Consider the following 12,690-nt stretch of genomic DNA (forward strand, 5'->3'; position numbering starts at 1 on the left):
CAGTTAGAGTAAACTGCTATCTCAACGACATCCTGGTTCTTTTGTCATCCCACGTCCAAGCAAGGCAAGATCTCCAGACCACAATCGCCACGCTTCATGGATTCGTCATCATTTTCCCAAAGAGCCACTTGCAGCTATCCACCAGCCTGCTGCATCTCAAGACAATCATAAACTCTGAGCTCTGCGAAGTGTTTCTATCTCAGGAGCGCAGAAACAGCACCCAGGCACTGGTGAGTCAGGTTCAGCTAAGGAGAACCTTACTATTGGCAACCTTTTCCCAGCTCCTAGGGAAAATGATTTCTTGTATAGACATTGCTCCCTGGGCACGATTCCATGCACACGCTCTCTAATGGTTCCTGCTCCCATTCCAGAAAGCCCACACCAGCCATTCCCACACCAGGGTACAATTACCGCCCAAGGTGACCGGGTCATTCCTATGGTGGCAGTCATCCAAACTACATAGAGGATGCCCATTCAAAGAACCAAACCAAAGGAATGGACAACAGCCCTGTCTCGGTAGCGCATGGCCGCTGGAATGCACAGGAACTGTGGAACAGTATAAATTGGTTGGAGCTACGCACAGTCCGACTAGCTCTAATTGAATTTTGGGAATTAGTGAGGGCTCCCCACCCAAATCCGCCCAACCATGGCAGATTCCTTTCCCAGGGGGCTCTCATCCATCCAAGCCGCCAATGGATGCAACTTGCCATGTGGCACTTGAAAAGGATATCCTAGCCTGGCAGCAATTCTCGGACAGGGTCATAACAACTTTTCAGGCAGCCAGACACCCATCCACTACACGCATCTATGATGCCACCTGGCTCTCTTTCTGCAGGTGGTGCCGCAGCTCCAGCATAGACCCCATCTTGGCTTCAGTATCTCAGGTACCTGACTTTCTACAGATGGGCATGGGCAAAGGGCTAATGCCCAGCACACTCTGGTGTCAGCTCGCAGTGCTGTCGACGGTGGCCACGGCCATACCCTAACTACACCAGAGGGTGTGAACTTTTCTCAAGGCAGTTGTAAATCTCAAGCCACCTGTGGTTTATTGCTATCCCATGTGGGATTTGACCTTGGTACTCCAGGCTCTCACTACAGCACCATTCGAGCCCATCCGTATCATCAGCCTTAGATTATTGACCCTTAAAATGTTTTTTCTTGTAGCCGTTACATTAGCTAGGAGGGTGTCGGCTCTATCGGTATGCCAGGATCTCTGTATATTTCATCCAGACAGAGTTGTCCTCTGGCTGGATCCATCATTTTTCCCCAAGATCAACACTTGGTTCCACCGGGTGCAGGAGCTTATCCTCCCGGACTTCTGTCTGCACCCCGTGCACCCACGAGAAAGACAGTAGCACCATCTAGGCTTTCTAAGAGCGCTCCGTCGCTATGTGAAATGAACAGCTTCTTCAGGAAATCCAAAGCATTATTTGTATCTTTTCAGCCAGCGTCTATGGGCCAGAAGGCATCTTTCAACACCATCAGATGCTGGCTGAAAACGTGTATTCCCCTTGACTATGAAAGTTAATCTAGACCAGTTCCCAAGCATATCACTTCACATTCCACCCAGAGTGCAGCCACCTCAGCAGCTTGGACAATGCAAGCCTCTATTGAGGACATATTCAGGAGGCAACCTGGTCATCACCATCGCCCTTTGTCAAACATTATAAACTGGACGTGTTTGCTTTGGCAGAGGCTTCATTCAAGCAGTGGGTATTACAAAGGGTTCTTTCAACTTCCAGAACCCTGGACCAGCCTAGCTCCCGCCCTTAGTTTTCATTGCTTTGGCATGTCCCATGCTTGGATTCTCCAAGCAGCGCACAGGAGAACAACCGTTGACTTACCTGAACGGTACTTAAATGTGTGCTGAGGGAGAATCCAACCCCACCCTTGGCAGCAGCTGGTCCATGAGTTCTGGGACTCACCTTTGAACTTTCCTTCCATGACATCATTTGACCTTCATATTCCGGTCCTAACTCATATTTGCATCTCTTGGATTGGCTGCGCCTTCATACAAAACTGAACTCTTCCAGTCAGAGGAGGTGTGGTCAACAGTTTCATAACTTAAAGAGTTATGAAGTTTAAACTTCAACTTGAGTTTAAAACTTCAAAGGAAAGGAGTGATTTAATACTAAAGTGAATAGTAACAGCTGCACAATCGACCAGCAGAGAGAGGCTTATTGATTGGCTGAAGAAGATTAAAACTTGGAATGGCTTCTAAGCAAAACCCTATCCAAAAGGTCCCCCCCCCCCGGCTTCAAAAAGTGTAGGCTGTTCGCCTGCCCCTGGCACAAAACTACAGTCATTACTTCCTCCCACCATAGGGGAGCCATTAACTAAAGAAATTTTTCAGAAGGAATTGGCTGAAGCATTTAAAAATCATGTAGTTACGATGGAAACAAAATTTAAGGAGGAGATATCCGTTGCTCATAACGAACTGTCTGATAAAGACAGTTCAGGGATGATATGTTGGGGGTTGTTAATTCGTTAACAGAATATGTCTCGGGAATTGAAGACAGATTAGAAGATCTTAATGATGCCAATATTAATTTGGTATCGAAAATGGATGTGGTGCAACAAAAAGTCGGAAATGCTGAAAAAGAAATTATTATGTTACAGTATAGACAAATGGAACTTGCACTAAGAATAAGAGGTTTGCGTGAAAACAATCAGGAAAATTCGAAACAGATTCTTTCAGAAGCTTTCGATAGTCTGATGGGAAGGCCAGGGGGAAATTTTGATTGGCAAATTTCTAAGGTTTATCGTGCTAACTCCTGGCTGGCTAGACAGAAGCAGCTTCCACGGGACATTGTGATATACTTTACTACAAGAGACATGAGGAATATGATATTGCAAGAGTCCTATAAAACCAAGCTTCAAATTGGGGGTCAGGAAGTGACTGTTCTGAAAGAGATACCACCTCAAATGCTAAGATCCAGGAAAGACTATGCCTTTTTAGTCGAAGAGCTTAAAAATCGTCAGCTACAGTTCAGATGGGATGCACCAGTTGGGCTAGCACTCATTTTTGAGGGGCAAAGATACCGTCTTAATTCAGTATGGAAAGCTCAAGATTTTTACCATAATATCTTGAAGGCCGGACATCCCGCCCCACATGAACCCAGAGAAAGAGAACAAGAAGGACAAGATTTCTCTCTCAGAAGTACAAGGAGCCAAGGAACAAAGACAAAACCGTGTGATTACCAGATGAATGGATCAACAATTAAAAAAATAACAATCACAACAAACACCTGTTACCGGTCAAGATGCTACAGTTACCAGATTAGAAGCAGTGGGAGGAGCCAGACCCAAGGTTAAACTCCAGGATGTTCAGATGGCTCTAAAAAAGCTTCAGGGAGCTAAAGATGACAACTAAGTTTCTAACATGGAACGTCAATGGATTAAACTCTCCACAGAAAAGAAAGAAAATATATCATAATCTTAAACAGTTCAAGAATGATATAATTTGTTTGCAAGAAACTCACATTAGATCAACTGATCAAAAATATCTGATTAATACAAGATTTGGACAACATTTTATAGCTTCTGCTACAGAGAAGAAAAATGGTATAGTTATATACTTAAGAAAGGATATGAAAGCTGAATTAATCGAAGCAGATCCCCACGGAAGATATATTGCAATAGACTTGGTATTAGAAGGGAAAAGGACATTGCTACTGGGAATATATGCTCCCAATCAACAACAAGATGGATTTTATAGAAAACTTCATGCCAAATTAGTACAGTGGGATTATACGTCCTGCATACTATTGGGTGACTGGAATGGTGTTATGGACACTAAGAAAGATAAGAAGGCTTCTCACCCAAATACTCAAATGTGAGCCAAACTACCTAAGTCCTTTTTCAATATGATGGGTGATTTTGATCTGAGAGATATTTGGCGAGAAAGAAATGCAGAAGAATATGATTTTACCTTCTTTTCTGATAGACATCAATCCTTTTCCAGAATTGATTTCATACTAATTACCAATGATTTGCTTTCTAGGGTGAAGAAGACAAAGATATGTGCCAGAGTTTTATCAGATCATAATCCAGTTTGGATGGAGTTGGGAGGGGTGACGCAAGCAAGAAGGTCTTGGAGATTGAATGGAAATTTATTTAGATATGAGAAATATACTAATGAATGTAAAAAATTGTTAACAGAATACTTTGTTTTTAATATGAATAAGGGTACATCTATGGAAATTGTATGGTATGCAAGTAAAGTGTATATGAGAGGAGCTTTGATAAATCTAAATAGATTACATAGACGTAAACAAGGGGAAAAGCGAACAGAACTGGAAGATAAAATTAGGAAGAAAGAGCAAGAGTTAACTTTAAAACCAGGAGATATAAAGATTAAAGAAGCAATTACCTTATTAAAAGACCAATTTAATATGTTGATCTCAGACCAGGTAGCCACTAGTCTGTTATATGCAAAACATAATACTTTTTGCAATGCAAATAGATCTGGTAGATGGTTAGCATATCAGATTAAGAAAAAACAGAAATTTCGTAACATAGCCAAATTGCACTACAGAGGGAAAGAAGTGTTTCAACAGGGTGAGATTCAAAAGGTCTTCCGTGAATTCTTTACAGTGTTGTACAAGGGTGACAAAATTAATGGTCTAGATATAGAGAGATACTTGGATAAAGAAAAAATACCCATAGTTAAAGAAGAGCAGAGGCAAAGACTGAATCAACCAATAACTTCGGGGGAAATTTTACAGGTAATTAAGCAGTTAAAGGCAGAGAAGGCACCTGGTAGAGATGGCTTGACAGTGGCTTACTATAAAAATCTACAATTAGGAATGGCAGAACCTCTTAAGGAATTATTTAATAAGATTCAAGACAGCTCTTATATCCCTGATACCCAAAGAAGACCAAGATATTACCCAACCGAAAAACTACAGACCTATCTCACTACTTAATGTAGATGATAAAATCTTTACTAAAATACTAGCAAATAGGTCAATGTTGGTTATGCAACAATTGATTCATAATGATCAAACAGGTTTTATTCAAGGGAGACAAATGAGAAGTAACGTAAGATTAATAGTTAATGCTCTAGAATATTTGGGAAAGAATAACCAAATTCCTGCCGCGCTCATATTTCTGGATGCTGAGAAAGCCTTTGATTGAGTTAATTGGCAATTCCTGTTGAAAACACTGCAAAAAATGCAAATAGGAGAACGTTTCTTACAATCAATTAAAGCAATATAACAACAGCAAACAGCTCAAATTATAGTTAATGGAAGCTTAACAGATTCTTTTCAAATTGAAAAAGGTACAAGACAGGGTTGTTCCTTGTCTCCATTACTGTTTATTATAACTTTGGAAATATTGCTGAATAAAATACGGGGCTTGGAGGGCCTAAAGGGAATTAAGATTAGGCAGCAAGAATAGTGCGTGCTTTTGTGGATGATTTGATTATAATATTAACTCAACCGCAGGAATTTAGTATGATCTTAATGAATATGATTAACCAATATGGTCAAGTGTCAAGATTTAAAATAAATCTAGGGAAAACAAAAATACTAGCTACAAATATGAATACTAAACAAAAGGAAGAACTAGAAGGAATGATAGGATGTGAAATAGTTAAGAAAGTCAAATATTTAGGAGTTCATATTTCAACCTCAAATGGGAAATTATATAAGTATAATTATGAACCACTTTGGCATAGTATACAGACAGAGATGAAAAAATGGGAAAAGTTACAGTTATCTTTGCTGGGAAGAATAGCAGCAGTGAAAATGAATATTTTACCTAAATTTTTATTTCTTTTTCAAATGCTACCTATACTTAAAAAAGATGTGAACCTGTTAGAATGGCAGAGGGTATTAATAAATTTGTATGGGCAGGAAAGAAGCCGAGAGTAAAACTAAAAATAATGCAAGATGTGCATGAGAGGGGAGGTTTGAAATTACCCAATTTAAAACTATATTACGATGCAGTAGCATTATCTGTAATTAGTGATTGGATTGATTTAACAAATGATAGGATACTTAATATCGAGGGGTATGATCTGGTATATGACTGGCATGCTTACCTGCTATATAACAAAAAAGTGGACAAGAATTTTAAAAGTCATATTTTAAGGAATGCTTTACTGCGGGTTTGAAAAAAATATCAGTACAATTTAAATGATAAGATACCCATGTGGGCAATTCCTAGACATGCAATAGAAAATATGAACATAGTACAAAAACAGGATATAATTACTTACAGACTTACAGTTTACTCCTCAGTTATTTTTGTTAGGTATAATTACTGATTGTACAGCTGTAGAGATTAATTTGAGTTTGCACTTAATAACTGCAGCTAGATAGTTGGTGGCGCAATACTGGAAGAAGGAAGACTTTCCTACAATTCAAGAATGGACATTGAAAGTCACAAATTTAGCCGAGATGGCTAAAATATCTGCATATCTTAAGGACCACTCAAACGAGAGATATAAACGAGACAGGATAAAATGGATTGATTATATACAAAATAAATATGGGACTAAGAAATTCCAGATAGCTTATAATTAAGATCAGGAATGATATAAATTGTTTAAAGCTAGCCTTGCAAGGAGGTGCTAAGTTCAATGTAAAGATGTTATTAATTTTCTATTCTTTTTTCCAATATATTTTAGACTGTTTTTGTTAAAGATTTATACCGTGTATGGGTTCTGGGAAGTCGGTGGAGGGAAGGCTGGTGGGGTGTTGGGAGGCAGGGTGGGAGGGAGGGATGTATATTAGGCTTGACGAGGAGTGTTAAATTTTAATGTAATATGATTGCACATGTATACTGTCTTCTCTTATTTTTTCTTTAAAACTAAGATAGGTTAAGTATATTGATATGGAAGCATGAATACCATCAACATAGATTGGAGTTTTCTCAGAAGCGGAAATACACCAATGAGAGGAAGAGTGGGAAGCAGAAGAGAGAAGAAAGATGGGAAGAGAGGGATAGGAGAGAGGGTAAGGGGGGAAGATGAGGAGGATAAGAAGGAGTGGAATGTAGAGAGAGGAGAAGGAGAAAGGAAGGGGAAGTAGACTAGGAAAGGATGATGGAGGGAAGGAAGGAAGTAGGAGAGAGGTAGAAGAAAGAGGTGTATGGAGAGCAGAAGAGCTAATAATGGGTTTTTATCTTCCTGGGCGTTGATGACAAGAGGAACTGATGTAATTACTACTTAATACAATAGGATACTGGCTATGTAATAGTATACATGTGATTGTATGTTATGAAAATGGAAAATAAAAAAGTATATTTGGAGAAAAATGAATAAATAAAAAAAGAAAAAAAAACAGTTTCATAACTTAGTCTGTAGGCTAATGGACAAAGTTAACCCAAAGTTCTCCCGCAGCACACATAGAAGGACCGTTCAGTTAAGTCAACAGTTGTTTTGTGCCATGAATAAGGCTTTATGGTAAAACTTTCCCATGCTATATTTTGTTTAGATTTAGTCCTAAGGCCTCTTATTCTATGATATACCTAGTTTATGAAGAGTTACAGTAGTTCCAAATAATATTACAATTACCCATCCCACACTTAGGAATTCTGTGATTGATAATTGTAAAAGTTTGGATATGAACTCTTACTACAGTCTAAGTATCTTGAGAGTGCCTAGCTAGCTTCCTCTTCTTCAAGGAAAAAAACTAGTCCAGCCTTTTGAAAAAGCACCTTTGCACAACTATGACCTGGATGACTGAGAATCTTCACAGACAGCAGGTTATATCCTATTAGGAATTAGTAGGCTTTGAAGTTATAATGGTATGCTACTTTATACTTATTTACTTACAGTAAATCCTATTGAGTTCATGGAAATTTTTGTTAAGTGTTTGTATACAGTTGGAATTTATTCTAATTGGTAAGGAGAAATTTTAAAAGTATTATTTGGATATTTTCTCTCATTTGTTACTTTAGATACATGGATATGTATACCAGTGCATTGACATTTGTTCTATAATGATCCCCCTAAAAAAGGACCACAGATGATAAATATATGACTATTGAAATCTATTTATTTTTATGAATGTGTCATTTGTAGGAAAAAGTTTGAGAGATTATTGTTTAAAGATAGTATCTACATAGATGTTTGCTAAGTAGAAAAGGATCTGGATGCTTGTCAAGTTATTCTTAATTTTTTAAAAAAAATCAAACTTGGTTGACAAAAGAAGACTTCTTTCATTCCTGTGTGAAACATTATACAATTTTTAAATGTTTTTTTTTAATGTTTATTGATGTAAATTATTTTTAATGATAGAAAGGCTATTGTTCCCATTGATTAAAAATACCAACTGTAGTCTTGATTATAATTTTCATTAAGATGCCAAAGTAACATTATTTTTTATTCCTCAAAGGATACAACAGCTGTGCATCACATTGACAGCCTTGCAGCTCTGACTATGGATCGTTCTGGACTTATGCGGGAAGGACTTAGAGTCCCCAGTAGTATTGTCTATTCCAATTTATGTGGACTTGGCTCAGACAAGACCCGGGATGCTACAAGTGCTATTGCTGGCCTTGGATTTGGTCCTGAAAGGAACTCAGAGATACAGTTCAAGTCTAATCCCACTGAAGCAATTGAAAATGGAGCTGTAAAGAACCCAAATGGCTTCAGTGCTCTTTACAAAACACCACCTGGAATACAAAAGAGTTCTGTTTCAACTGGGGAGACCTTAGGCTTGGACAGAAGCTCAAGTGACAAACAAAATCCTCTTAGCATCAATGGTGCTAGTTACCTAAGGCTACCCTGGGTAAATCCTTATATGGAGGGTGCTATTTATCCTTTTCTTGAATCACCAAATAAGTATTCATTGAATATGTATAAGGCTTTACTACCTCAGCAGTCCAATTTTAGTTTGCCACAGCATGTGACTTATTCGCCTGTATGTACAAATGGTGAACGTTTTTTATACTTGCCACCTTCTCATTATGTTGCTCCCCACATTCCATCATCATTAACTTCACCGATGAGGATCTCGGCTACATCAGCATCACCTGCAATTCCCCCTTTGGGACACTGTCCAGATAAAGGCTTATCTTGGAAGATGGGAGTAAGTCCAGCAAATCCCATAGACTCTCATACCTATCTACATATTCAGAATAGTAAACCACCCAGAGTTCCCTCTGGTAAGCCAGCTGCTAATAATATGCCAGCTGATCCTTCTATTTTGCTGTCACATTCACCCAGGCCTAGAATGCATCTCCCAACACAGGTTGGAGATACTTACTCAGAGTTCCACAAACACTTTTCCAGAATTTCAACCTCTCCTTCAATTGCAGTCCCCAAGCCATATATGAATGTAAGCAGTGAATTTTCTTCCAGAGTCTCAAATGGGAAAGCTCCCAAAGCACATGATCTAAATGAAATTTCTCAGCAACCTGCAGTGCATGCAAGGAAAACAGGCCATGACCAGAAAGATAGCAGATCCCCTCAATTATTAGAAAAGCAGCAAACTATTACCAAAGATATCATTGACAAACCCCTGGATTTGTCATCAAAAGTTATTGATACAGAAATAACCAAGTCTGATCATGTTAACAAAATGGTACCAACTGTGTTAGTTCATAGCAGGGCTGGAGGAGGATTGGTTTTACCTGGAGGTGATCTTCCAAAAGAAACTATTTCTCCTGGAAATGGTTGTCCTGTCTATAGACCTGAGATAATTAGCACTGCACCTTCTTCCTGGGTGGTTCCTGGTCCAGCTCCTAATGAAGATAACAGTGGCAAAAACATTCTGTTGAAAAACAAACCCCCCGGCTGGGTAACACCTCAACAACGAAGTTCTTCTTGCCCTAGGATGGGAGGTACGGAAACAGTAATTAATAATACTTCAGGCTCTTTATCAACTGAAGGTCGCCCAGCATCTGCTTCTCCAGCTCCAAATGCTAATGTAGATTGTCCAAAAACTAACATTTCTGTAGAAACCACTGCATCTGTCATACAGCATATAGGACAACCTTCAGTATCATTGTCATCGTCATTGTCATTGTCATCACCACCATCAAAGCATAGTAATAAGGCAGCTAAATGCAATAATCAAGAACCTATGTTCAAAGCAAATGAAAACACTCTTGCTCCAGGTTCCATATTTTTTTCTCCAAATGAAGCATTCCGATCTCCACCATTGCCCTATCCAAGAAGCTATCTCCCATATCCAATTCCAGATGGTTTAGCATTAGGTCCTTTGTCTCTACATGGAAAAGGACCTGTATATCCTCATCCGGTTCTGTTACCTAGTGGCAGTCTTTTCCCTGGGCATTTGGCTCCTAAACCTACTATTCCATACAGCTTACCAACTAGCAGTGGTGACTTTATGACATATCAAGATGCACTGGGTATGGGAATGGTGCATCCAATGTTGTTATCCCATGCAGCTCTTGAGCTAAAAGATGATAAATTAGAAAGGAGATCTAGATCACATGAGAGGCTCCGTTATGAAGATCCTGCTCTGAGAAACAGATTGCCAGAGATGCTAGAAACCAGCACAAAGTTACACTTTGAAGTACTCGCAGAGCGAAATGTGAAATCACACCAAAGTTCAAGTCATAATAAAAATAGTACCAAAAGTGATAAACTTGTGTTTGCAGAATTGAGAGATGAGCAAGATGCAAAAGGTGAAACTGGTCTGACAAATCTGAGTTTTCCTATGGAAAATGGTAATCAAATACATGACCCTACAAAGCACAAGGTGGAACAAGTCTTTCAGCATAGAGATTTTATTGTAATGAGAGAAGAATGTGGGAGAAATAATTTCCATGAAGTGTACAACTTTAAGCAAGTTCACAATCCACACCCATCAATCTTCAACTTAAGGAAAGATGATCTCTCAGCAAGCCATAATAGAGAGAGATCGACTATTCCCCCTTCTTCTGTGTTTCTAGAGACTGCTCATGGGAATGATGGCTTGGCTATGTCTTTTTGTAAAATGCCAGATGATGCCAAACAGCTTTGCATGGGAAATGCACAGTCAAATGTTGAAATCAATCAGACATATGCCAAAGATGGGACTGAGGGTATGGAATCTAATGATGGCAAACTCCTGAAACCTAAGCCATCTAAGCTAGCAAAGAGAATAGCAAACTCTGCTGGTTACGTAGGTGACCGATTCAAGTGTGTTACAACTGAACTGTATGCAGATTCTAGTCAACTGAGTCGAGAACAACGGGCCTTACAGGTGAGTCTCTGGGAATAACTTACCAAAAACAATATTTGCTTTATAAAATTGCAGTTGAGAATGAAAGGAGATGTTTTGTGGGTTGGGAGAATGTATGTATATATTACAAATTTAAGTCTTTTGACAAAATTAATGATAAATTTGCATATATGAGGATACTGCTATGAGATGAGAGGAAGTTAAGCATTAATAGATACAAATCAAATGTAAATAATAAATAATTTAATCTCAAGAAGTATATAATAATGAAGAGCTGAAAAATGTGTGTTTCTTATTTGCATAGGTAGTTTTTTTTATAGCTTGCCAGCTTGTTTGGCCAGCATTGTACAGTAATGGCAAAGGTTCTAATTAATATTCTGAATGTGGCATTTGATAAAGGAGCTGCATTTTGGTAAATTAATGCAACTTCTTTACTAAGCAAAAGCATAGCATAAAAGAATAAAAGTTTTAATGAATTTAATGTTGAATGACAGCAAATATTGTAGGTTAAATTTACAATTTATGACAAGATGAGTTAAGCCAAATTGTTTGCATTGTTAAGAGAATTGGTTGATGCTTATAAAAATGGATGAAATTATCCAAATGATCCATTGAGTGCCCATTTTAATTACATAGATGGAAGGATTACAAGAGGACAGTATTTTATGTCTACCTGCTGCTTACTGTGAGGTCAGTTCTTCAAATTTTTATTATTAGACTCTTAAAAGTTTGAGTTAAAATTTCATTTCAAAACACACAGAGGGAAGTTGTGGGCCATGATCGTCTTTATTCATTGTTCTGTTTTTCTATTTTGCTTGTTATATTTTTCAAAATGTGTGTTTGCTTGCCTATATTATACACAAACAACTTCATAGCATCTCTCTGTATGTATGTATGTATGTATGTATGTATGTATGTATGTATGTATGTATATGTGTGTGTGTGTGTGTATATATATATATATATACATACATACATATATATAAACATACATATACACACACAATATCATTTGCATATTGAGATTTTACATTTTTGTAATTATACATAGTTCAAATCTATGTATCTCAATTTTTATGCATTACATATTTCATTTTGAATGTACTTTCATTTGAATGCACTTTCATTTGAATGTACTTTCATTTAAGGTAAGGTAAATAAAGTAGCTCTTATTGTGAGTATTTTTTCATATCATTTCTCTTTCTAGCGTGCAATGATGCGCTTCTCAGAGTTGGAGATGAAAGAGAGAGAAGGCCATGTAGCAACCAAAGACTCAGAGATCTGCCAATTCAACCAAGCAGAATGGGAAAACTTGAAAGGAAATGATGAGAAAAAGCCCAACTCTGTCCCTTCAGAAGTTGTCATTGCTGGGCCAAATGACAAAAGCAGATGTAAGCATACATTAGTCTTAGTAGATTTGTGGTGGAGAACTAATTTACTTGCTGAAAAGGGAGATGAATAGTTGGGGTACTTAGTATATATATAACTTTTTTATTTGATGTATTGAATATCTGAACCAATAGGAAATTCAATTACACTTTAC

The 12,690-nt window shown here is 38.0% G+C and overlaps 1 protein-coding gene across 7 annotated transcripts in view; it reads left to right on the forward strand.

Annotated features, from left to right (window-relative positions):
• BCOR (BCL6 corepressor) overlaps window positions 1-12,690 on the forward strand; it is a 115,923-nt gene that overhangs the window by 61,041 nt on the left and 42,192 nt on the right. For 6 of the 7 annotated variants that reach the window (XM_032219181.1, XM_032219180.1, XM_032219184.1 and 3 more), the window contains 3 exons: window positions 8,349-11,168; window positions 11,784-11,837; window positions 12,355-12,538. In XM_032219181.1, coding sequence (XP_032075072.1) covers window positions 8,349-11,168; window positions 11,784-11,837; window positions 12,355-12,538 — 3,058 coding nt within the window. The remainder of the gene's footprint in view (window positions 1-8,348; window positions 11,169-11,783; window positions 11,838-12,354; window positions 12,539-12,690) is intronic. The other variant, XM_032219183.1, reaches the window with a different exon arrangement.

Source organism: Thamnophis elegans, chromosome 6 (genome assembly GCF_009769535.1).
Source record: "Thamnophis elegans isolate rThaEle1 chromosome 6, rThaEle1.pri, whole genome shotgun sequence".
Taxonomy (NCBI): Eukaryota; Metazoa; Chordata; class Lepidosauria; order Squamata; family Colubridae; genus Thamnophis; species Thamnophis elegans.